Source organism: Pseudorca crassidens, chromosome 11 (genome assembly GCF_039906515.1).
Source record: "Pseudorca crassidens isolate mPseCra1 chromosome 11, mPseCra1.hap1, whole genome shotgun sequence".
In the NCBI taxonomy this organism is placed as follows: domain Eukaryota; kingdom Metazoa; phylum Chordata; class Mammalia; order Artiodactyla; family Delphinidae; genus Pseudorca; species Pseudorca crassidens.
This window is the reverse complement of record NC_090306.1, coordinates 85,929,435-85,955,085: the sequence shown is the minus strand read 5'-3', so window position 1 is coordinate 85,955,085 and position 25,651 is coordinate 85,929,435. Positions and strand designations below refer to the sequence as shown.

Below are 25,651 nucleotides of genomic sequence, written 5' to 3'. Positions count from 1 at the left end.
CTACAAACCTAAACACATCTTAAGATATTCACTATGTGTTCCTTGTACCCGAAACAGGGAAGATGAATGAGTGTATTCACTGTGCTGGTAGAAAGAAATGAAGGGAGGCAGAGAGGAAGGGAGGAAAGAGAAGAATTATATGCTAGAAATCAGGGATTGTGATTGCCAGAGGCACTTGCGATAGCAAAGGCAGAATTCCATGGGCAAAAGATATTTCCGGCCAGAGTCTTAGGTTCAGCCTATACTCAGACCAGGTAGAAAGCGATACTTAACAAAAGTTTACTTCCTTATCCTGACCAGGGCGTTGGGTGGTCCTCTACCTAGTTCTGAATGTTCATGGCCCACTGCAAACCCAAGGAGGGTTCACATTCCTTCCCCCTGCGTCTGCCACTCTTCCTGCTCCAAGGAGTAGGAGAGAAGCTATGGATGTATTAAATTCAAAGATCTATTGGTTCATGACGCTTAGAGGTAGAGCTTCAGGCATAACAAGCAGAAGCCACAATACTGGGTCAGTAGAGCAATTTGTCTGTCTGGAGCATCTCTTTGTATTTCATCTTTTGAGACTTTCCTTGGAAATTCCTTTCCCCAGGGCTGATGTGAAATATTTCACAGACTTCTTAGCCATGATTGAAAAGAAAACTCTGCCAATGGCCGCTTGTCTTCAGTTCCCATAAAATACATCTCCTTAGTTTAGGCTCTGCTAGGGTTAGTACAGTTGACCTTTGAATAGTGCAGAGGTTATGGGTGCCAATCTCCGTGCAGTCAGAAATCTGCATATAACTTTATAGTTGGTCGTCCATATCCACGGTTCATGGATTCAACCAATCATAGGTCCTGTAGTACTGTATTACGTATTTATTGAAAAAAAATCTGTTTATAAATGGACCCTCCTAGTTTAAGCCTGTGGTGTTCAAGGGTTAACTGCATTTCACTCCTAGGAACATCAGGTCAGAAGGAGTCCTAGAAAGAAACTACGAAATGGCTGAAGTTCTAGCCTGCCCAAAGCCACTCTGACCAACTGTTCCCATCTAAGGAAACATTTAAGGTTCTTGGGAATCCGCAGCCAAAATGAGACAGTGTTGATGGATGCGGTAATGGGAGCATTCCCATTTCCCTGACTGGCACAGGCCAGCTGATAACATAATTCAAAGTCAGGTTCTGCAATCGCTGGAAGAAGAGTAATTACAACAACAGGCATTGCTTAGAAGGAAACTCCCCCACCAGCCCTGCTTCCCCCATCCAGACAGACAGTCCCTTTGCTGGGATCAGCAGAGCACACTAGCAGGCAGGGTAATCAAAAGCATCATATATATCATTGGTTATATTTCACATTTCCTCAACAAAGGGCATCAGTGGCATTTTCCAAACTCTTCTGAGTGATTTCTAATGAGTTGCCTCGGCACCCTCTCTAAGAAGGTAGCATGGAAGCAATATGGAAAAGGTAGGTTAGGAAGGAAAATGTAGTCTCTCTGAAGGATGAAGTGATTTCTCAGGAGTGTTTGGGAGTGACAGACTTTCTTTAAAGACCCCCACTCTATGATTCCTCGTATTCTGTGAGAAGAAACTACAACAGAATTTCAGAAGACCCGGCTAAAAATATTCCATGTGCATAAATTTATTTTGAATTTTATCGCATCACATTATACAAGCATTAAACATGGCTTCATGTTGATGACTATTTAAATGTGAAAATCCATCATTCATGTCAGTACCTTTTGGCTATTTACAAGTAAGGAAGTTCTATGTACTTTTATATATCTCTGTATTTGTATGTACATATGTAAGAATACATGACTATACATATGTACACACAGAAATACATCTATGGCCATACACATAGCTATAGATATGTCATATATAATCTCCTCAGAAAGATCTGAAATTAAAAAAAAAGAAAGAAAAAGTTGTAAACAGGGTCTTGTTTGTGTTGTTTGGTGACACGGAATTAGGACCATGTGACATTCTAGGAATGTGTGTCCAGGTGTCCAAATACCCTTTTCAGCCCAGTGTCTGTAAAATTCACATGGGATAGAATGCAAAAAAGGTAGCAAACAGGCTGAAAAACAGGCCCAGTATACAAGTTCCCCTTGGTTTTAAAAACTTGAGAATGTAACTGCCCATGATGTGCATGCTTGCTTGGTCAAGAATGGTCTATGGATGGATAGCATTTGTGTGCTGGGCTGCGATGTGATTTCACAGCAGCATGGTTTCCCAGGCAGTCCTTTAAGAGTGCCGACCCCCCACCACTGCCGACCTCGGCGACATGCACTGCGGTTGCATTTTAGTCATTCACTGGAATGTGCTTTTGCACAGCTGGGAGAAGTAAACAGAATTCAGGTCCTTGGCCTGCAAATGAACTGTTACCTGGGAGAAAAAAAAAAAGGTATTAAAATCCGAAGTACACATGATGGCTTAAAGGACATTATGTACAATGGTCTGTACTTAGTGTGAATCAAAGGCATTCGAAGAATCTGTAACCCTGAACCAAGTCAGGTATGGTATAAACGTTGCTGTGCCTGCTTGACAGATGAACAGACTGAGTCAGAAAGGCAGTCTGAAGGAAGGTGACTTCCTGCCAACTGTTGGGAAAATAGAGACAGAAAGACTATGCTTTCAAGCAAAATGCACAGATGTCCTCTTTGGGGAGTAACCAACCCATAATGCTGAGGCTAGAAGGAACTCTCAATTGTGAAGGGCCCTGTGGCCCAGCACAGCCCCGAGGTGAGGACAGTCTACTGTGGCACGCTGGTCTCTGGGCGCTGGAGCAGTTCTCTTCACTAATAATGTGTGCCTCCTACCCCAACTCAAGCCGTCCGATAGTCAGCCTTTCTCCTCTGAAAGCTGACCAGAGCCAGAGAAAAGGTGGTCAGAACGGGTGCAGGGGGCCAGGGGCTTGGAGCAAATGATAGAATCCCAGAAGGTTAAAGCCAGATAGGCTCTTAAAGTATTGTTTAGTCCAACTCCTTTTCTCTTGAAGATGTGGACACCGAATCCACAGGAATGTTCCACCCCGGGTCATACAGATAGAGAACGGACAGCCAGATCTAGATCCACTGGACTACGATGCAACGCTTAAGAACAGTGCAAATCCGATATAGTATTTGATAGCATTTTGTTTTGTAAATGTCTCACACTCATAACCTTATTTGAGCTGCAAATTAGTTCCACCCGATAAGCAGGCTCAGAAAAATTAAGTAGTTTTCCTGAACTCATATAGCCAAATGGCAGATCTGGAAAATGGCAAAATTACTAAGTAGCAAAACATTTCTTGCCTTTAGTGAAGCCAAGGCCTACTTTGGAATTGAGGGCAGAACCAATTCAACATCTGTATACTATTATATTATCCCTGTGGCCTGGGGTCTAGGTGATATCCTCCAAGTCCACCCTTATACCCAACTCACAATAACCTCCTGGACTCTTAATGCAGGATAAAACTTCGCTAATTTTAACAACAAACATCTCTGTAGATATCTGCTATATTGTAACCTATATGAAAAGTGAAAAACATACATTTTTTCCTGTATCTCTCATTTTTCTTTTGGAGGCCAAATTTTGGAAAACGTTTCAAAGTTAGTCTCCAAACAAGTGGAGAGAGGGGAATGAAGGCAAGGAAGGCAAAAGAAATGCTGGAATACTAGATTCACAGAGTATAAAAACTGAGGGCTCATCTTATCACCGAAGAAACTGAGGCACAGAGAAGTTAAGTGACTTGTCCAAGGACACACAGATAGTAATTGCCTTGCCAGAGAGAAGGTTTCAGAAGAACTTTCTGATATGTGGGAACATCATGAAAGTTTCTTACAGTGTTTTTAAGCGTAATGCACTCAACCTTTATTAATTAAATGTGCATTTAATGGGTGCCAAGTACTTACCGCTGTGCTAACCAGCTGGAAGAATAAATTACAGTCCCTAGAGACTTTCCTAAAGATGCTTACAGTTGTGCTGGGGAAGCCTAATAACTATTTGAAAATCACAAATTAACAACACATATCAATATCAATATGTGGTATTGATGCAGTAACCAGAGGTGTTTATAAAGAGTAAGTCTCAGTGGGCTGATGAGTCTGAGGAAACCTTAGCGGGTGTGGCCTGACGTGGATCAGCCTGGGAGGAAACAATAAATGGGTGACGGAGGGAAGGCCATCTTGGGTGAGATGAAAAAGTGACTTTAATATCCCCACGGTAACATGCCCCTTCTTTCTGATGAAAGAGAATAGCCAGGCTAGACTGGAAGGGGGAGGAGGGTTTATTTCAGGGGCCACCTAGGCCAACTCATGAAGACCTTGGCTGCCAGGCCAGAGTGTGACACGGAGACAGAGAAGAGTTGCAGGAGTTGTGTGCAAAGGGAAGGTTACGTTAAATGTGCAATTTTAGTAAGAGACAAGCTGGTTTTGAAAGCTTCTAGAGGATTTATTTGCACCCCTATCAGGAGAGCAATGGCAAGCTTTGATTCAGGGAGTTGAAAGCGCCCCTTCCAGCCAAGGAGAGGTCTCAGACCGTGAAACACTTCTCACCGACCTGGTCACGGCCACTCGTTGTGGTGTGCTTTTCCATTTTTCTTCCTCTCTTTTCGTTCCTTCTGAAGACGCTCCAGTTCTGCTTCATACATCATCTCCTGAATCAAGTACTTCTCTCTTCTCATTCGATCCCTTAGATCTTTTGGGAGGTCCGGGATCAGATATGAAATGAGGTGTTTTATACAAAACACGAGGTGCTAAAAACACAGGGGAGAATACAACAGAGTCAGGTTTACTGTGCAGCCTTAGCGGAAAGAGCGCTGGGAGCTGGTCGAGAACAGGGATGTGGAGCCTCTGGTGTGTCTGGGGAGTGGAATAAGGCCAGGGGGTGGGTGTGAGAGGAAACAGAGTCACAGGGATAGGTGAGGACTGAACTTGGTGTAATGGCACCATACAGGAAATGAGAAGAGGACTCAGGAAAGAAGGCGGAGAAGCAAAGGCCAGAAAATGCAAAGGAGAGCCAGAAGAATATACTGCGGAATCAGAAAGCCCAGGTTTGAATTCCAGCTCTACTTTTACCACTTAAGAGCTATCTGTTTACCTGAGGATAAGTCACTCTGAGCCTCAGTTTCCTCATCCACAAAATGGGTGTTATTATGAAAATTTTAAGAAAATATTTTGAAATGCTTCACAGATTGTGAAATACTTTATTGCAGTGGTCTGGAACCAAAACCACAATATCTCCACTGAATAGGAAACTTCTAGTCTGAGCCAAGAGGCAGCCTTTACTTGTATTAATCTGGCTTTAATATAAGTATGTAACAAGAGAGATGAAAGTTCCATTTATGGGTATAGTTATGGGAATGCAAACTATTTTTAGTAGCACTTTTCTTAAAGACTACAAGAAAATAGATGGTGTATTTTTATTGACACATAATACAGGCAATTACTAGGCAGATTATACTTTATAAGTAATGTCATGATGATGCATAACCAGAGGCTACCACTTGTAACACTCAGTGCAGTGTTTTCCAAACATTGTCCTTAAACATCAGAAGCATTTTGGAGGGCTGTGAAAAACAAATTGCAGACATAATGTATCAGAATCTCTGGGAGTGGGGATGGAAAAACTGCAATTTTCCTGAATTTTAAGAACAGCAGCCCTAGAATATTAAACTTAGGACCAATGGGACTTCCCTGGTGGTCCAGTGGTAAAGAATCCACCTTCCAATGCAGGGAACGTGGGTTCGATCCCTGGCTGGGGAACTAAGACCCCACATGCCGTGGGGCAACTAATCCTGTACGCCACAACTACTGAGCTCGCACACCTCAACTAGAGAGCCCGCGTGCCACAAACTACAGAGCTCATGTGCTCTGGAGCCCGTGTGCCAGAACTAGAGAGAAGCCCGTGCACAGCAACGAAGAGCCCGCACGCTGCAACAAAAGATCCCGCATGCCTCAACAAAGATCATGCGTGCCACAACTAAGACCAGACACAGCCATAAAAATAAAATAAATAAATAAATTAAAAAAAACTAAAAAAATAAATTTAGGACCAATGATTCCTGACTTATTCTTTAACAGTCAACCCTGGACTTTCAAATATTTCTTAGAAAATTCAAGTACTTTAAGGAGAAGAAAAAGAAGAGAAAGAGATGACATAGTATTACTTATCCTGCTTCTGGACGTAAATAATCATATTGAAAGTTCTCATAACTTACATTCATTCATTACTTCTAGTTACTTCATTATGTCAAAGGAAATAAAGGAGTTGGTTGAGAAAACTTACCTCGAACACAATGATAAAAGCCAGTCGGGCTGCTAAGACATGCCAGAACTGCAGTGTGTAGCCGTAGGGCACCAGTGAATGAGGAGGGTCACGGTAGTCTCGGTATCTATAAACACACAGGAGAGTGTTACATTCCAAATTATGATTTTCCTGACTCCCAAATCTCTTCCATCCCCACTATGTAGTCCTCATTCACGGGAGAAAATTATACAAAGTTTCTGTATACTAGACATGTGTTGTTTTGCTTGTCCAGCATCTCTTCTGGTAAAAGAATCTCTCTTCTTCTCCGAAGAATTATCCGTGTGGGCTGGGCAGAGTTCTCCCCCTCGCTGACCCCAGCTGAGAAGATGAGCCAGACCTGATCAGTAAGACTCATCACCAGATCTTCTGCTAGAATGATTACTTAGTGAATTATCACAAAGCCCACAGAAGGTAAAAGCCTGGAGCTTCTGGTGGGCATCACAAACTGTGTGAAGTGAGCCTGCTTGAACAAAAAGCAGAGCCAGCAGAAAGGTGGTCTCTTGCTGACACTGCTGGAGGCTTGGGATCTAGTCATTACTAACGTAATATCACCCCTCCAACCTGCTGGTTACCTGAACCAATGAATTTCTTTTTAAGTCAGTTTATACTGGATTTCTGCCACTTGCCACTAGAGTCCTTCCTAAAATATGCTCCAGCTGTAACTTCTGAGTAAGCATCAACTTCCACAGATGTCTGTTATCTACTAGGTGCCAAGCACTAGCCTAGGAACTTAGATCCATGAGGCTCCATTTTATCCTTACCGTATCATTACTATTCTCAGGTGGGAAGACTGAGAAGTGACTCTCAACGTCATACAGTGTTCATGTGTTTTGAATGTTCTTTTCATTCGCTCCAGAAATGTGAGAAGATATGGAAATATTGGTTATTACAACAGTTCTGTGTAGACATACTAAATTTCCCTTGTCCGAATAAAAACTATGATTGTCCAGGCACCTAACCTTAAGGCCGGCACTAATTTGCATATGAGAATACAGGATAATTTCTATGCAGGGCATCCTTGAAAATATCAAGGACTACAAAAATATGAGCTGTGACCATTATCATCAATATCATCATCTTAATTATTATTAGTGTCTATGGAATATAATAGTAATGTATCATGATTATTTTGCCAGTAACATGATATTTATGATGAGTACTTGGTGTTGAAATTAAGAATGAATCTGTTTTTCTTTGTCTGACTTACTTCACTAAGCATAATACCCTTCAGGTCCATCCATGTTGTTGCAAATGGCAAAATTTAATTCTTTTTTATGGCTGAGTAATATTCCATTGCGTGTGTGTATATACACATATATCTATATATCACATTTCCTTTATCCATCCATTGATGGATACTTAGATTGCTTCTATACTTTGGCTATTGTAAATAATGCTGCTATGAACATTGGGATGCATATATCTTTTCTAATTAGTGTTTTCATTTTCTTCGAATATATACCCATATGCTTAGTGAAGTAAGTCAGACAAAGGCAAATACTGTATGTTTCTGCTTACATGTGGAATCTAAAAAGTAAAACAAATAATGTAACAAAATAGACTCATAGATACAGAGAACAAACTAGTGGTTACCTGTGGCGAGAGGACTGGGGGAGGGCCAAGATAGGGGAGGGGATTAAGAGGTACAAACTACTAGGTATAAAATAAATAATATACAAAGATGTAACATACTGCACAGGGATTATTACCAATATTTTATAATAACTAATTGGAGTATAATCTATGAAGATATCAAATCACTATGTTGTACACCTGAAACTAATACAAAGTTGGAAATCAACCATACTTAAAAAAAAAAGTGAATGTTAGTGCCTTCAAACTGTTGGTTCTCCCTATGATGATAAGGATTAGATAATCATTGAAAACACTCATTCTAACATATTGTTACATAATCTGCTCCTGTCATAGGTCCAATAAACAACGCCTGAAATTTTAGGAAGAATAATTTTATTCAGGACTAAAAGTTTGCATAGACTATTCTAACCTTCTTTTACTTTTTGCAGAGCACAGGTAGTCAAGAACCAGGAATTGTGTTTTCCAGTTAAGATAACATGTAATTCCTTTATTTGTCTTTAGCTACCTATATTTCAAATATAGTCCAAGTAAATATTCTAGACGGAAAAGGAGCAGTATGCTTTTTATTATACACATGGTTAATTATCAGACAAAAGTATACATAAAAGGAGGGAACCTGATTGCTTCAAGAGTCACCATCATTGGGGCTTCCCTGGTGGCAGAGTGGTTAAGAATCTGCCTGCCAATGCAGGGGACATGGGTTCAAGCCCTGGTCCGGGAAGATCCCATGTGCCGCGGAGCAACTAAGCCCATGTGCCACAACTACTGACCCTGTGCTCTAGAGCCGGTGAGCCACAACTCCTGAAGCCCATGCACCTAGAGCCCGTGCTCCGCAACAAGAGAAGCCACCGCAATGAGAAGCCCGCGTACCACAACGAAGAGTAGCCCCTGCTCGCCCCAGCTAGAGAAAGCCCACATGCAGCAACGAAGACCCAACACAGCCAAAAATAAAAACAAATTAATTAATTAATTAAAAAAAAGAGTCACCATCATTGACTCCTTCAACTTTCTACACAATAGTGTTCATTAGAAAAGTGAAGTTCTTTTCAGGACCCACTGGTCCCTTTCCTATTTATGCTCTTCTCTGCTCTTGACTTTCGCCCTTTGTTTTGCCTGCTCCATCTCCTAGCTTCTCAGATCTTGTTTGGCTTTTAATTTGAAGAATTTTGACAAATCTCTTCCTCCTCAGATACCTTCTAAATTCACTGGGTGGAAAATCATAGTTTTTCCTTGATCTTGCAGACCATTTTCCTTGACCATTTCCAAAAAATACGATTCAGATGTGTCATTCTTAAAATTCATGCTGTAAACTCATAGCAAATAAATGAATTCCTTTATTCAGCATAGCTGAATAAACTAGTATACATCAAATATAAACAGCCATTAAATTTAAGTATGAAAACTAGAAAGTTGAAATACTTTTATCACTCAACGAGAGTAGATTATTAAACACAATGACCATTTGTAAAACTGTACACATACGATATGCAAAAGGTAAAGGGTTTTAAGTGGTGGTTTTAAATGTTAATTTATGTTTTTTTAGTATTTTAAAAATATTCTTTACATGTGCTTTTTAATATTTAGGAAACACTCATGGCTATGGTAAGTTGGCAACGTTTTAGATAATTTCTATGTAGGGATCACGTTGTTGAGAATATGCATCTATTTGTTCAGCCTGTGTGTCATACACATCCATTTGTGATCTGTCACAGAGTTCTGCTAACCTGTACTCAGAGGAACACAACGCATCTACATTGGCACTTAGGTTCTGAGAACGAGAATCAGAAGTTGTGAAATTCTTAGGAAATTTGTTTTCAGAAGCAGCAGGTTTCTGGCTTCCTACTCTCTTAAGCCATTGTACCATAAAGTCAAGTTTCTCTCTAGAAAATTTCTTATTGCTACCCTAAGGGAATTAAAACTCAGTGGTGCCAATGAGTTTGTCATTTGCTTTGCTGCTGGCAGCTGTCTCCAGAATTATGTGCTGGAAAGTACACTGGAACCATGTTTGGGGTTTGCCTGACTAATAATGATCTTGGGTAATTCATGAAGTGTCGCTGGACATCAGTTTTCCCTATCAACAAACTTAGGGTGTGTCCCACCCTGCTCTAAAATTTTGGACTCACTCTTTTCTTCTATGAGCTTGCAGATGACTCCTGTAAGTGGAGCTCTCAGTTCACACTGCAGTCTACCCCTGGTCTCTTGGCCTTTTCCACTCAGCAGTGGTTTTGGTGAGGGCCGTGCTCAGATGTCATTTGTACCCCGTGTTTCTGTTTTTGATGCAGTCTAATTTTTTTGCAAAATGATCGGCAGCGTGTTCTCTGGCACTTGTACAAAGAAAACACTTCCCTGCCCTTCTGTAGAAACAGCCAGGACACCAAGCCTTAAGATAATCAATCAGTTTCACTCTTCTGATCTTTTAGCCTAGTACCTTCCAAGATACAATGTAGCCCAGTGGTGTTAATGTTGGGACGATTTTTCCAAGTGAGTCAGAACTGTTTTCAGAAAGAAAAACTTTAAATTTCTTGGCTTCAATTTTACATGTGGGAAAGGCGGGGTGTTCCCTTTTGGCGTAAGTTAGTGAATTCTCTATAGCTGCTTTTATTTCTCAGGAAATGGATGATTGGCTTGCAAACATTATTTTTCTAGCACCAGGTATATTCTAGCACCAGTTAATTCATTCCCATTTTCTTAAACTGTGAAAATAAAAACATATGTACATTTCAAAGAATGATAAGTGAACCTCATCCAAGTTAAGCCACAGAACACGGTCAGTGGCTTAGAAATGCCTCACTGGCAAAGCCAGACACCCCGAGAGGTGATGACTATTGTAATTTTCTGCTTCTCTTTATAACTATGCTACTTATGCAAGTGTTCCTAAATAAAACAGTGCTTGGTTTTATCTGCTTTGAATTCTATATAAATGGAATCATACTGTATGTTTTATTTTGTGAGTACATTTTTATTGCACAATTTATTTTTGAGTTCTCATTTCTATTCCATTTTCTATTCTTATGTTAAACACCACACTGATATAATTATTATGATTTTATACTATATCTAATGTAAGGTGAATATCCACCTTGTTATTCTTCAAAAATATCTTGACTGTTCTTCATCCTTTGCATTTCTTTATAACATTATTTTGGCCCTCTGTTGCACAAAATTGGACTAATCACAATTCTTAGTTTTTATAACTGATCTTATGGGTCCATTCATGTTCTTCTTTTCTGCAATTTTTATGTATATGTATTTAATAGTTTAATAACATAATGAACGATCATAAATCCTCCATGCAACCCAAGAATTAAAATATTACCGGGAACTTATATCCGCCTCTGGGCTCCTCCTTCATCTCATCTCTTTGCTTCCCTTATCCTGAACTTCATTTTTATCATTAACATATTTTTGTTATGTATATTCATTTGTCTGAATATGATATTGTTCAGTTTTGTTTGTCTTGAACTCTCTAGAAAGGATGCTATACGGTACGCAGCCTTCTGAGAGTTGCTTTTTTTTTTTTTTTTTTTTTAGCATTGTGCTACTAAGATTTATCTGTGCTGTTGCATGTGGCCATTGCTGTACAACAGACGCTAGTATGAATATATTGTGGTTTTATGTAGTGTATATTTCGATTTATACTCACAAGCTGGTCATTTCTCTATTTCCTTTCAAATTCCCTAACCATGTAAAGCTTTAAAAAACAAACTGTTAAGTCTACCCAGTTCAGCAAATGCCCTTTGGGTAAAAGTTGGTTGCAGTGCTCTACATAGTACTCTGGATTCTGCTTTTATTTATTATTAAAAAAACTTGTTTTCTTGTGATGAGAACTTTTAAGATCTACTTCCTTAGCAACTTTTTAAAAATTGAAGTATAGTCAATTTACAATATCGTGTTAGTTTCAGGTTTACAGCACAGCAGTTCAGAATATATATATGTATACTCTTCCTCAGATTTTGTAATAATCCTTATAGGTTATTATGAAATATTGAGTATAGTTCCCTGTGCCATACAGTAGGTCCTTATTGGTTATCTATTTTATATATAGTAGTGAGTATATGTTAATCCCAATCTCCTAATTTATCCCTCACCCACCCCCCTTTCCCCCTTTGGTAACCATAAGTTTGTTTTCTATGTCTGTGAGTCTCTGTTTTGGAAATAAGATCATTTGTATCTTTTTTTTTTAAGATTCCAAATTTAAATGGTATCATATGATATTTCTTTCTCTATCTCACTTACTTCACTTAGTATGATAAGCTGTAGGTCCACCCATGTTGCTGCAAATGGCATTATTTCATTATTTTTAATGGCTGAGTAATATTCCATTGTATATATGTACCACATCTTCTTTATCCATTCCTCTGTTGATGGACATTTAGGTTGCTTCCAGGCCTTGGCTATTGTAAATACTGCTGCAATGAACATTGGGGTGCGTGTATCTTTCCAAATTATGGTTTTCTCCAGATATATGCCCAGGATTGTGATTGCAGGATCTATGGTAGCTCTACTTTTAGTTTTTTAAGCAACCTCCATACTGTTCTCAATAGTCACTGTACCAATTTACATTCCCACCAACAGTGTAGGAGAGTTCCCGTTTCTCCACACCCTCTCCAGCATTTATTTAGACTTTTTGATGATGACCATTCAGACTGGTGTGAGGCAATACCTCATTATAGTTTTGATTTGAATTCTCTAATAATTAGTGATTTCAAGCAGGTTTTCATGTGCCTTTTGGCCATCTGTATCTCTTCTTTGGAGAAATGTCTATATCTTCTGTTCATTTTTTGATTGGGTTGTTTTTTTGATATAGAGCTCTATGAGCTGTTTGTATAGTTTGGAAATTAATCCCTTCTCAGTAGCATCATTTGAAAATATTTTCTCCCATTTGTAGGTTGTCTTTTCATTTTGTTGATGGTTTCCATTGCTGTGCAAAAGCTTTTAAGTTTAATTAGGTACAATTTGTTTATTTTTGTTTTTATTTCCATTACTCTAGGAGATGGATCCAAAAAGATATTGTGGCGATTTATGTCAAAGAGTGTCCTGCCTGTGTTTTCCTCTAGGAGTTTCATCCTATCTGGTCTTACATTTAGGTCTTTAAGCCATTTTGAGTTTATTTTTGTGTATGGTGTTAGGGAGTGTTCTAATTTCATTCTTTTACATGTAGCTGTCCAATTTTCACAGAAACACTTATTGAAGAGACTGTCTTTCCTCTATTGTATATTCTTACCTACTTTGTTGTAGATTAATTGACCATAGGTGTATGGGTTTATTTCTGGGCTTTCTATCCTGTTCCATCTATTTCCGTTTTTGTGCCAGTACCATACTGTTTTGATTACTGTAGCTTTGTAATATAGTCTGAAGTCAGGGAGCCTGATTCTTCCAGCTCTGTTTTTCTTTCTCAATTGCTTTGGCTATTTGGGGTCTTTTTTGCTTCCATACAAATTTTAAGATTTTTTTTTTTTACATCTTTATTGGAGTATAATTGCTTTACAATGGTGCGGTAATTTCTGCCTTATAAAAAAGTGAATCAGTTATACATATACATATGTTCCCATATCTCCTCCCTCTTGCATCTCCCTCCCTCCCACACTCCCTATCCCACCCATCCAGGTGGTCACAAAGCACCAAGCTGATCTCCCTGTGCTATGCGGCTGCTTCCCACTAGCTATCTGTTTTATATTTGGTAGTGTATATATGTCCATGCCAGTCTCTCACTTTGTCACAGCTTACCCTTCCCCCTCCCCATATCCTCAAGTCCATTCTCTAGTAGGTCTGTGTCTTTATTCCCATCTTACCCCTAGGTTCTTCATGACATTTTTTTTCTTATATTCCATATATATGTGTTAGCATACGGTATTTGTCTCTTTCTGGCTTACTTCACTCTGTATGACAGACTCTAGGTCCATCCACCTCACTACAAATAACTCAATTTCGTTTCTTTTTATGGCTGAGTAATATTCCATTGTATATATGTGCCACATCTTCTTTATCCATTCATCCAGTGATGGACACTTAGGTTGTTTCCATCTCCGGGCTATTGTAAATAGAGCTGCAATGAACATTTTGGTACATGACTCTTTTTGAATTATGGTTTTCTCAGGGTATATGCCCAGTAGTGGGATTGCTGGGTCATATGGTAGTTCTATTTGTAGTTTTACAAGGAACCTCCATACTGTTCTCCACAGGGGCTGTACCAATTCACATTCCCACCAGCAGTGCAAGAGTGTTCCCTTTTCTCCACACCCTCTCCAGCATTTATTGTTTGTAGATTTTTTGATGATGGCCATTCTGACTGGTGTGAGATGATATCTCATTGTAGTTTTGATTTGCATTTCTCTAATGATTAATGATGTTGAGCATTCTTTCATGTGTTTGTTGGCAATCTGTATATCTTCCTTGGAGAAATGTCTATTTAGATCTTCTGCCCATTTTTGGATTGGGTTGTTTGTTTTTTGTTATTGAGCTGCATGAGCTGCTTATAAAATGTGGAGATTAATCCTTTGTCAGTTGCTTCGTTTGCAAATATTTTCTCCCATTCTGAGGGTTGTCTTTTTGTCTTGTTTATGGTTTCCTTTGCTGTGCAATAGCTTTGAAGTTTCATTAGGTCCCATTTGTTTACTTTTGTTTTTATTTCCATTTCTCTAGGAGGTGGGTCAAAATGGATCTTGCTGTGATTTATGTCATAGAGTGTTCTGCCTATGTTTTCCTCCAAGAGTTTGATAGTTTCTGAGGGCCTTACATTTAGGTCTTTAATCCATTTTGAGCTTATTTTTGTATATGGTGTTAGGGAGTGATCTAATCTCATACTTTTACATGTAACTGTCCAGTTTTCCCAGCACCAATTATTGAAGAGGCTGTCCTTTCTCCACTGTACATTCCTGCCTCCTTTATCAAAGATAAGGTGACCATATGTCCATGGGTTTATCTCTGGGCTTTCAACATTTGTTGCACTGGTAAATGGGAGTGGTTCCTTAATTTCTCTTTCATATTTTTCATCATTAGTGTATAGGAATGCAAGAGAATTCTGTGCCTTAATTTTGTATCCTGCTACTTTACCAAATTCATTGATTAGCTCTAGGAGTTTTCTGGTAGCATCTTTAGGATTCTCTCTGTATAGTATCATGTCATCTGCAAACAGTGACAGCTTTACTTCTTCTTTTCCAATTTGGATTCCTTTTATGTCCTTTTCTTCTCTGATTGCTGTGGTTAAACTTCCAAAACTATGTTGAATAAGAGAGGTGAGAATGGGCAACCTTGTCTTGTTCCTTACCTTAGTGGAAATGCTTTCAGTTTTTCACCATTGAGGATGATGTTGGCTGTGGGTTTGTCATATATGGCCTTTATTATGTTGAGGAAAGTTCCCTCTATGCCTACTTTCTGCAGGGTTTTTTTCATAAATGGGTGTTGAATTTTGTCGAAAGCTTTCTCTGCATCTATTGAGATGATCATATGGTTTTTCTCCTTCAATTTGTTAATATAGTGTATCAACGTTGATTGATTTGCATATATTGAAGAATCCTTGCATTCTTGGAATAAACCCCACTTGACCATGGTGTGTGATCCTTTTAATGTGCTGTTGGATTCTGTTTGCTAGTATTTTGTTGAGGATTTTTGCATCTATGATCATCAGTGATATTGGCCTGTAGTTTTCTTTCTTTGTGACATCCTTGTCTGGTTTTGGTATCAGGGTGATGGTGGCCTCGTAGAATGAGTTTGGGTGTGTTCCTCCCTCTGCTATATTTTGGAAGAGTTTGAGAAGGATAGGTGTTAGCTCTTCTCTAAATGTTTGATAGAATTCGCCAGTGAATCCATCTGGTCCTGGGATTTTGTTTGTTGGAAGATTTTTAATCACATTTTCAATTTCAGTGCTTGTGATTGGTTTGTTCATATTTTCTATTTCTTCCTGATTCAGTCTTGGCAGGTTGTGCATTTCTAAGAATTTGTCCATTTCTTCCAGGTTGTCCATGTTATTGGCATAGAGTTGCTTGTAGTAATCTCTCATGATCTTTTGTATTTCTGCAGTGTCAGTTGTTACTTCTCCTTTTTCATTTCTAATTCTATTGATTTGAGTCTTCTCCCTTTTTTTCTTGATGAGTCTGGCTAATGGTTTATCAATTTTGTTTATCTTCTCCAAGAAACAGCTTTTAGTTTTATTGATCTTTGCTATAGTTTCCTTCATTTCTTTTTCATTTATTTCTGATCTGATCTTTATGATTTCTTTCCTTCTGCTAACTTTGTGTTTTTTTTTGTTCTTCTTTCTCTAATTGCTTTAGGTGCAAGGTTAGGTTGTTTATTCGAGATGTTTCCTGTTTCTTAAGGAAGGATTGTATTGCTATAAACTTCCCTCTTAGAACTGCTTTTGCTGCATCCCATAGGTTTTGGGTTGTCGTGTCTCCATTGTCATTTGTTTCTAGGTATTTTTTTATTTCCTCTTTGATTACTTCAGTGATCACTTTGTTATTAAGTAGTGTATTGTTTTGCCTCCATGTGTTTGTATTTTTTACAGATCTTTTCCTGTAATTGACATCTAATCTCATAGCGTTGTGTTTGGAAAAGATACTTGATACAATTTCAATTTTCTTAAATTTACCAAGGCTTGATTTGTGACCCAGGATATGATCTATCCTGGAGGATGTTCCATGAGCACTTGAGGAGAAAGTGTAATCTGTTTTCTTTGGATAGATTGTCCTTTTAATATCAATTAAGTCCATCTTGTTTAATGTGTCATTTAAAGTTTGTGTTTCCTTATTTATTTTCATTTTGGATGGTCTGTCCATTGGTGAAAGTAGTGTGTTAAAATTCCCTGCTATGATTGTGTTACTGTCGATTTCCCCTTTTATGGCTGTTAGCATTTGCCTTATGTATTGAGATGTTCCTGTGTTGGGTGCATAAATATTTACAATTGTTATATCTTCTTCTTGGATCGATCCCTTGATCATTATGTAGTGTCCTTCTTTGTCTCTTCTAATAGTCTTTACTTTAAAGTCTATTTTGTGTGATATGAGAATTGCTACTCCAGCGTTCTTTTGATTTCCATTTGCATGGAATATCTTTTTCCATCCCCTTTCAGTCTGTATGTGTCTCTAGGTCTGAAGTGGGTCTCTTGTAGACAGCATATATATGGGTCTTGCTTTTGTATCCATTCAGCCAATCTGTGTCTTTTGGTGGAAGCATTTAATCCATTTACATTTAAGGTAATTATATATATGTATGTTTCTATTCCCATTTTCTTAATTGTTTTGCGTTCATTATTGTAGGTCTTTTCCTTCTCTTGTGTTTCTTGACTAGAGAAGTTCCTTTAGCATTTGTTGTAAAGCTGGTTTGGTGGTGCTGAACTCTCTCAGCTTTTGCTTGTCTGTAAAGGTTTTAAAATCTGAAAATCTGAATGAGATCCTTGCTGGGTAGAGTAATCTTGGTTGTAGGTTTCTCTCCTTCATCACTTTAAATATGTCCTGCCACTCCCTTCTGGCTTGCAGAGTTTCTGCTGAAAGATCAGCTGTTAACCTTATGGAGATTCCCTTGTGTGTTATTTTTCCCTTGCTGCTTTTAATATGTTTTATTTGTATTTAATTTTTGACAGTTTGATTAATATGTGTCTTGGCAAGTTTCTCCTTGGATTTATCCTGTATGAGACTCTCTGTGCTTCCTGAATTTGATTAACTATTTCCTTTCCCATATTAGGGAAGTTTTCAACTATAATCTCTTCAAATATTTTCTCAGTCCCTTTCTTTTTCTCTTCTTCTTCTGGAACCCCTATAATTCGAATGTTGGTGCACTTAATGTTGTCCCAGAGGTCTCTGAGGCTGTCCTCAGTTCTTTTCATTCTTTTTTCTTTATTCTACTCTGCAGTAATTTCCACTGTTTTATCTTCCAGGTCACTTATTCGTTCTTCTGCCTCAGTTATTCTGCTATTGATCCCAACTAGAGTATTTTTTTTAAATTTATTTATTTTGTTTTGGCTGCATTGTGTCTTAGTTGCGGCGAGTGGGGCTTCTCATCGTTGCAGTGCGTGGGCTCTAAGCGCACGGGCTTCAGTAGTTATGACACGCAGGCTCAGTAGTTGTGGCACCTGGGCTTAGTTGCTCCACAGCATGTGGGATCTTCCCAGACCAGAGATTGAACCTGCGTCTGCTGCATTGGCAGGCAGACTCTTATCCACTGCGCCACCAGGGAAGCCCCCAACTAGAGTATTTTTAATTTCATTTATTGTGTTGTTTATCATTGCTTGTTTCATCTTTAGTTCTTCTAGGTCCTTGTTAAATGTTTCTTGCATTTTCTCTAATTCCGAGATTTTGGATCATCTTTACTATCATTATTCTGAATTCTTTTTCAGGTAGACTGCCTATTTCCTCTTCATTTGTTAGGTCTGGTGGGTTTTCATCTTGCTCCTTCATCTCTGCGTGTTTTTCTGTCTTCTCATTTTGCTTATCTTACTGTGTTTGGAGTCTCCTTTTTGCAGGCTGCAGGTTTGTAGTTCCCGTTGTTTTTGGTGTCTGTCCCCATTGGCTAAAGTTGCTTCAGTGGGTTGTGTAGGCTTCCTGGTGGAGGGGACTAGTGCCTGTGTTCTGGTGGATGAGGCTGGATCTTGTCTTTCTGGTGGGCAGGTCCTCGTCTGGTGGTGTGTTTTGGGGTTTCTGTGGACTTATGATTTTAGGCAGCCTCTCTGCTAATGGGTGGGGTTGTGTTCCTGTCTTGCTAGTTGTTTGGCACAGAGTGTCCAGCACTGTAGCCTGCTGGTCGTTGAGTGAAGCTGGGTGCTGGTGTTGAGATGGAGATCTGTGGGAGATTTTCGCTGTTTGATATTATGTGGAGCTTGGAGGTGTCTTGTGGAGCAGTGTCCTGAAGTTGGCTCTCCTACCTCAGAGGCACAGCACTGACTCCTGGCTGCAGCACCAAGATTCTTTCATGCACACGGCTCAGAATAAAAGGGGGAAAAAGTAGAAAGAAAGAAAGAGGATAAAATAAAGTAAAATAATGTAAGATAAAATAAAGTTATTAAAATAAAAAATAATAATTAAGAAAAATGTTTTAAGAAAACAAAGAACGGATGGATAGAACCCTAGGACAAATGGTGAAAGCAAAGCTATACAGACAAAATCTCACACAGAAGCATACACATACACACTCACAAAAAGAGGAAAAGGGGAAAAAATAATAAATCTTGCTCTCAAAGTCTACCTCCTCAATTTGGGATGATTCGTTGTCTATTCATGTATTCCACAGATGCAGGGTACATCAAGTTGATTGTGGAGCTTTAATCCGCTGCTTCTGAGGCTGCTGGGAGAGATTTCCCTTTCTCCTCTTTGTTTGCCCAGCTCCTGGGGCTCAGCTTTGGATTTGGCCCCACCTCTTTGTGTAGGTAGCCGGAGGGCGTCTGTTCTTTGCTCAGACAGGACGGCATTAAAGGAACAGCTGCTTAGGGGGTTCTGGCTTACTCAGCCTGGGGGAAGGGAGGGGTACGGATGCGGGGCGAGCCTGCGGCGGCTGACGCCAACATGATGTTGCACCAGCCTGAGGCGCGCTGTGCGCTCTCCCGGGGAAGTTGTCCCTGGATCCTGGGACCCTGGCAGTGGCGGGCTGCACAGGCTCCCCAGAATGGGGGTGTGGATAGTGACCTGTGCTCGCACACAGGCTTCTCGGTGGCGGAAGCAGCAGACTTAGCGTCTCATGCCCGTCTCTGGGGTCCGTGCTTTTAGCCGCGGCTCGCGCCTATCTCTGGAGCTCCTATAAGCAGCACTCATAATCCCCTCTCCTTGCGCACCAGGAAACAAAGAGGGAAGAAAAAGTCTCTTGCCTCTTCGGCAGGTCCACACTTCTCCCCAGACTCCCTCCCGGCTAGCCGTGGTGCAACAACCCCCTGCAGACTGTATTCACGCCGCCATCCCAGTCCTCTCCCTGCACTCCGACCAAAGCCGAGCCTCAGCTCCCAGCCCCACCTGCCCCGGCGGGTGAGCAGACAAGCCTCTCGGGCTGGTGAGTGCCAGTCGGCACCGATCCTCTGTGCGGGAATCTCACTGTTTTGCCTTCCACACCCCTGATGCTGCACTCTCCTCCACGGATCCGAAGCTTTCCCCCTCCGCCACCCACAGTCTCTGCCCGCAAAGGGGCTTCCTAGTGTGTGGAAACCTTTCCTCCTTCACATCTCCCTCCCACTGGTGCAGGTCGTGTCCCTGTTCTTTTGTCTCTGTTTATTCTTTTTTCTTTTGCCCTACCCAGGTACGTGGGGGAGTTTCTTGCCTTTTGGGAAGTCTGAGGTCTTCTGCCAGCGTTCAGTAGGTGTTCTGTAGGAGTTGTTCCACGTGTAGATGTATTTCTGGTGTATCTGTGGGGAGGAAGGTGATCTCTGCGTCTTACTCTTCCGCCATCTTCCCCCTCCTCAAATTTTAAGGTTTTTGTTCTAGTTCTGTAAAAAATGCCATTGGTAATTTGATAGGGATTGCATTGAATCTGTAGATTGATTGCTTTGGGTAGTGTAGTCATTTTCACAATATTGAGTCTTCCAATCCAAGAACATCGTATGTCTCTCCATCTGTTTGTGTCACATTTAATTTCTTTCATCAGTGTCTTATTGTTTTCTGAGTACACGTCTTTTACCTCCTTAGGTAGGTTTACACCTAGGTATTTTATTCTTTTTGTTGCAGTGGTGAATGGGATTCTTTCCTTAATTTCTCTTTCTGATCTTTCGTTGTTAGTGTATAGGAATGCAAGAGATTTCGGTGCATTACTTTCACATCCTGCAACTTTACCAAATTCATTGATGAGCTCTAGTAGTTTTCTGGTGGCATATTTAGGATTTTCTATGTATAGTATCATGTCATCTGCAAACAGTGACAGTTTTACTTCTTTTCCAATTTGCATTTCTTTTCTTTCTTTTTCTTCTCTGATTGCTGTGGCTAGGACTTCCAAAACTATCTTGAATAATAGTGGTGACAGTGGACATCCTTGTCTTGTTCCTGACCTTAGAGGAAATGCTTTCAGTTTTTCACCATTGAGAATGATGTTTGCTGTGGGTTTGTCGTATATGGCCTTTATTATGTTGAGGTAGGTTCCCTCTGTGCCCACTTTCTGGAGAGTTTTTATCATAAATGGGTGTTGAATTTTGTCAAAAGCTTTTTCTGCATCTATTGAGATGATCATATGGTTTTTATTCTTCAATTTGTTAATATGGTGTATCACACTGATTGACTTGCATATACTGAAGACTCCTTGCATCCCTGAGAGAAATCCCACATGATTATGGTGTATGATCTTTTTAATGTGTTGTTGGATTCTGTTTGCTAGTAGTTTGTTGAGGACTTTTGCATCTATATTCATCAGTGGTAGTGGTCTGCAATTTTCTTTTTTGTAATATCTTTGTCTGGTGTTGGTATCAGGGTGATGGTGTCCTCATAGAATGAGTTTGGGAATGTTCCTTCCTCTCCAGTTTTTTGGAAGAGTTTGAGAAGGATGGGTGTTAGCTCTTCTCTAAATGTTTGATAGAATTCAGCTGTGAAGCCATCTGGTCCTGGGCTTTTGTTTGTTGGAAGATTTTTAATCACAGTTTCAATTTCATTACTTGTGATTGGTCTGTTCAAATTTTCTATTTCTTCCTGGTTCAGTCTTGGAAGGTTATACCTTTCTAAGAAATTGTCCATTTCTTCCAGGTTGTCCATTTTTGGGGCATAGAGTTGCTTGTAGTAGTCTCATGTGATGTTTTGTATTTCTGCAGTGCCTGTTTAACTTCTCCTTTTTCATTTCTAATTTTATTGATTTGAGTCCTCTCCCTCTTTTTCTTGATAAGTCTGGTTAAATGTTTATCAATTTTGTTTATCTTCTCAAAGAACCAGCTTTTAGTATTATTGATCTTTGCTATTGTTTTCTTTGTTTCTGTATCATTTATTTCTGCTCTGATCTTTATGATTTCTTTCCTTCTACTAACTTTGGGTCTTGTTTGTTCTTTCTCTAGTTCCTTTAGATGTAAGGTTAGATTGTTTATTTGAGATTTTTCTTGTTTCTTGAGGTAGGATAGGTAGGATTTTATTGCTATAAACTTCCCTCTTAGAACTGCTTTTGCTGCATCACATAGGTTTTGGATCATTGTGTTTTCGTTGTCATTTGTCTCTAGGTATTTTTTGATTTCCTCTCTGATTTCTTTAGTGATCTCTTGGTTATTTAGTAATGTATTGTTTAGCCTCCATATGTTTGTGTTTTTTACCTTTTTTTCCTCTGTAATTTATTTCTAATCTCATAGTGTTTTGTTCAGATAAGATGCTTGATATGATTTCAATTTTCTTAAATTTTCCAAGCCTTGATTTTTGACCCAAGATGTGATCTGTCCAGGAGAATGTTCCATGTGCACTTGAGAATAAAGTGTAATCTGCTGTTTTCGGATGTCCTATATATATCAGTTAAATCTATCTGGTCTATTGTGTTATTTAAAGCTTGTGTTTCCTTATTAATTTTCTTGTGGATGATCTGTCCATTGGTGTAAGTGAGGTGTTAAAGTCCCCCACTATTATTGTGTTACTGTTGATTTCCTCTTTTATAGCTGTTAGCATTTGCCTTATGTATTGATGTGCTCCTATGTTGGGTGCATATATGTTTATAATTGTTATATTTTCTTCTTGGATTGATCCCTTGATCATTATGTGGTGTGCTTCCTTGTTTCTCGTACCATTCTTTATTTTAATGTCTATTTGATATGAGCATTGCTACTTCAGCTTTCTTTTGATTTCCATTTGCATGGAATATCTTTTTCCATCTCCTCAGTTTCAGTCTGTATGTGTTCGTAGGTCTGAAGTGTGTCTCTTGTAGACAGCATATATATGGGTCTCGTTTTTCTATCCATTCAGCAAGCCTGTGTCTTTTGGTTGGAGCATTTAATCCCTTCACGTTTAAGGTAATTATCAATATGTATGTTCCTATTACCATTTTATTAATTGTTTTGGGTTTGTTTGTGTAGGTCCTTTTCTTCTCTTGTGTTTCCCACTAGAAAAGTTCCTTTAGCATTTGTTGTAGAGCTGGTTTGGTGGTGCTGAATTCTCTTAGCTTTTGCTTGTCTGTAAAGCTTTTGATTTCTCCGTCAAATCTGAATGAGATCCTTGCTGGGTCAAGTAATTTTGGTTGTAGGTTCTTCCCTTTCATCACTTTAAATATATCATGCCACTCCTTTCTGGCTTGTACAGTTTCTGCTGAGAAATCAGCTGTTAACCTTATGGGAGTTCCCTTGTATGTTATCTGTTAATAATTTTTCTTTGTCTTTAATTTTAGTCAGTTTGATTACTGACAAAATCAGTAAATTCTGATTTCAGTGTGTTTCTCCTTGGATTTATCCTGCCTGGGACTCTCTGTGCTTCCTGCACTTGGGTGGCTATTTCCTTTCCCATGTTAGGGAAGTTTTCGACTATAGTCTCTTCAAATATTTTCTTGGGTCCTTTTTCTCTCTCTTTTTTTTTTCTGGGACCCCTATACTGAGAATGTTGGTGTGTTTGAATTTTGTCGCAGAGGTCTCTTAGGCTGTCTTCATTTCTTTTCATTCTTTTTCTTTATTCTGTTCCATGGCAGTGAATTCCACCATTCTGTCTTCCAGGTCACTTATCTATTCTTCTGCCTCAGTTATTCTGCTGTTGATTCCTTCTAGTGTATTTTTCATTTCAGTTATTGTATTGTTCATCTCTGTTTGTTCTTTAATTCTTCTAGGTCTTTGTTAAACACTTCTTGCATCTTCTCAATCTTTGCCTCCATTCTTTTTCTGAGGGCCTGGATCATCTTCACTATCATTATTCTGAATTCCTTTTCTGGAAGGTTGCCTATCTCCACTTCATTTAGTTGTTTTTCTGGGGTTTTATCTTGTTACTTCATCTGGTACATAGCCCTTTGCCTTTTCATTTTGTCTATCTTTCTGTGAATGTGGTTTTCGTTCCACAGGCTGCAGGACTCTAGTTCTTCTTGCTTCTGCTGCCTGCTCTCTGGTGGATGAGGCTATCTAAGAGTGTTGTGCAAGCTTCCTGATTGGAGGAACTGGTGGTGAGTAGAGCTGGGTGTTTCTCTGGTGGTCAGAGCTCAGTAAAACTTTAATCTGCTTGTCTGCTGATGGATGGGGCTGAGTTCCCTCCCTGTTGGTTGTGTGGCCTGAGGGGACACAGCACTGGAGCTAGAGGTTCTTTGGTGGGTCTAATGGTGGACTCTGGGAGGGTTCACGCCAAGGAGTACTTACCAGAACTTCTGCTGCCAGTGTCCTTGTCCTCATGGTGAGCCACAGCCACCCCTGGCCTCTGCAGAAGACCCTCCAACACTAGCAGGTAGGTCTGTTCATTCTCCTACGGGGTCACTGCTCCTTCCCCCTGGGTCCTGATAAGCAGACTACTTTGTGTGTGCCCTCCAAGAGTGGAGTCTCTGTTTCCCCCTGTCCTGTCGAAGTCCTGCAATCAAATCCTGCTAGCCTTCAAAGTGTGATTCTCTGGGAATTGCTTCTCCCATTGCTAGACCCCCAGATTGGGAAGCATGATGTGGGGTTCAGAACCTTCACTCAGTGGGTGGACTTATGTGGTGTAATTGTTCTCCAGTTTTCGAGTCACCTACCCAGTGGTTATGGGATTTGATTTTATTGTGATTGTACCCCTCCTGCTATCTCACTGTGGCTTCTCCTTTGTCTTTGGGTGTGGGGTATCTTTTTTGGTGAGTTCCAGTGTCTTCCTGTCGATGATTATTCAGCAGTTAGTTGTGATTCTGGTGCTCTCGCAAGGGGGAGTGAGCGCACGTCCTTCTACTCCGCCATCTTGAACCAAATTGCTGTAGCTTCTACATCAGCACTTGCATGTTATGGGTGCTGCTTCTTAAACCTCATGAACTAACCTCTGCTAGCTTCCAACTTTTCTGTAGCTTCCTTACCTCTCTTGGCCCTCACAGAATTGAGAGAGTGAGGGTCTTGCTCTGGATTAAGCTTTGGCTTAAGGGAATGTTTTTGCTGGTTTGATCTTCTGTACAGACCACTAAAACTTTCTTCAGCTCATCAGTAAGGCTGTTTCACTTTCTTATCATTTTGGTGTTCACTGGAGTAGCACTTTTACTTTCCTTCAAGAGCTTTTCCTTTGCATTCACAACTTGGCAAACTGTTTGGTGGAAGAGGCCTACCTTTTGGCTTATCTCTGCTTTCAGCTTGCCTTCCTTACTAAGCTTAGTCATTTCTAGCTTTTGATTTAAAGTGAGAGATGTGTGGCTTTCCTTCTCTTGAACACTCAGAGGCCACTGTAGGGTTATTAATTGAATTGGCCTAATTTCAATACTCTGTCTCAGGGAAGAGGGGAACCCACGGAGAGGCAGAGATGGGGAAATAGAGCAGTCAGAACACATTAAGTCCACTGTCTTATATGCGCAGGGTTTGTAGCACCCCAAAACAATTACGATAGTAACATCAAAGATCACTGATCATAGATCACCACAACAAATATGATAATAATGAAAAAATCTAAATACGGCGAGAATTACCAAAACGTGACACAGAGTCACAAAGTGAGCAAATGGTGTTAGAAAAACAGCACTGACAGACTTTCTCGATGCAGGGTTGTCACGAACCTTCAATTTTTAACAAATGCAGTATCTGCGAAGTGCACAAAAATGACATATGTCTGTGTGTAACAAATTGTTTTTCTCTTGCTGCTTCTAATATTCTCTCCTTGTCTTAACTTTTGATACTTTAATTATAATGTCTTAGTGGGGGTCTCTTTGGGTTCCTCTTACATGGGCTTCCTGGATCTGGAAGTCCGGGTTTCACCCCAGAGATTATGTTTTAATCTGTCTGGGTCACAGCCTC

The 25,651-nt window shown here is 39.8% G+C and overlaps 1 protein-coding gene across 5 annotated transcripts in view; it reads right to left on the bottom strand.

Moving 5' to 3' along the window:
* Window positions 1–1,606: 1,606 nt before the first annotated feature.
* ANO4 (anoctamin 4) overlaps window positions 1,607–25,651 on the bottom strand; it is a 450,544-nt gene continuing 426,499 nt past the window's right edge. For all 5 annotated transcript variants that reach the window (XM_067697681.1, XM_067697682.1, XM_067697683.1 and 2 more), the window contains 3 exons: window positions 6,247–6,352; window positions 4,519–4,714; window positions 1,607–2,364 (listed from right to left, as the gene is read on the bottom strand). In XM_067697681.1, the coding sequence (XP_067553782.1) occupies window positions 4,523–4,714; window positions 6,247–6,352 (298 nt within the window). In that variant the 3' untranslated portion in view covers window positions 1,607–2,364; window positions 4,519–4,522. The remainder of the gene's footprint in view (window positions 2,365–4,518; window positions 4,715–6,246; window positions 6,353–25,651) is intronic.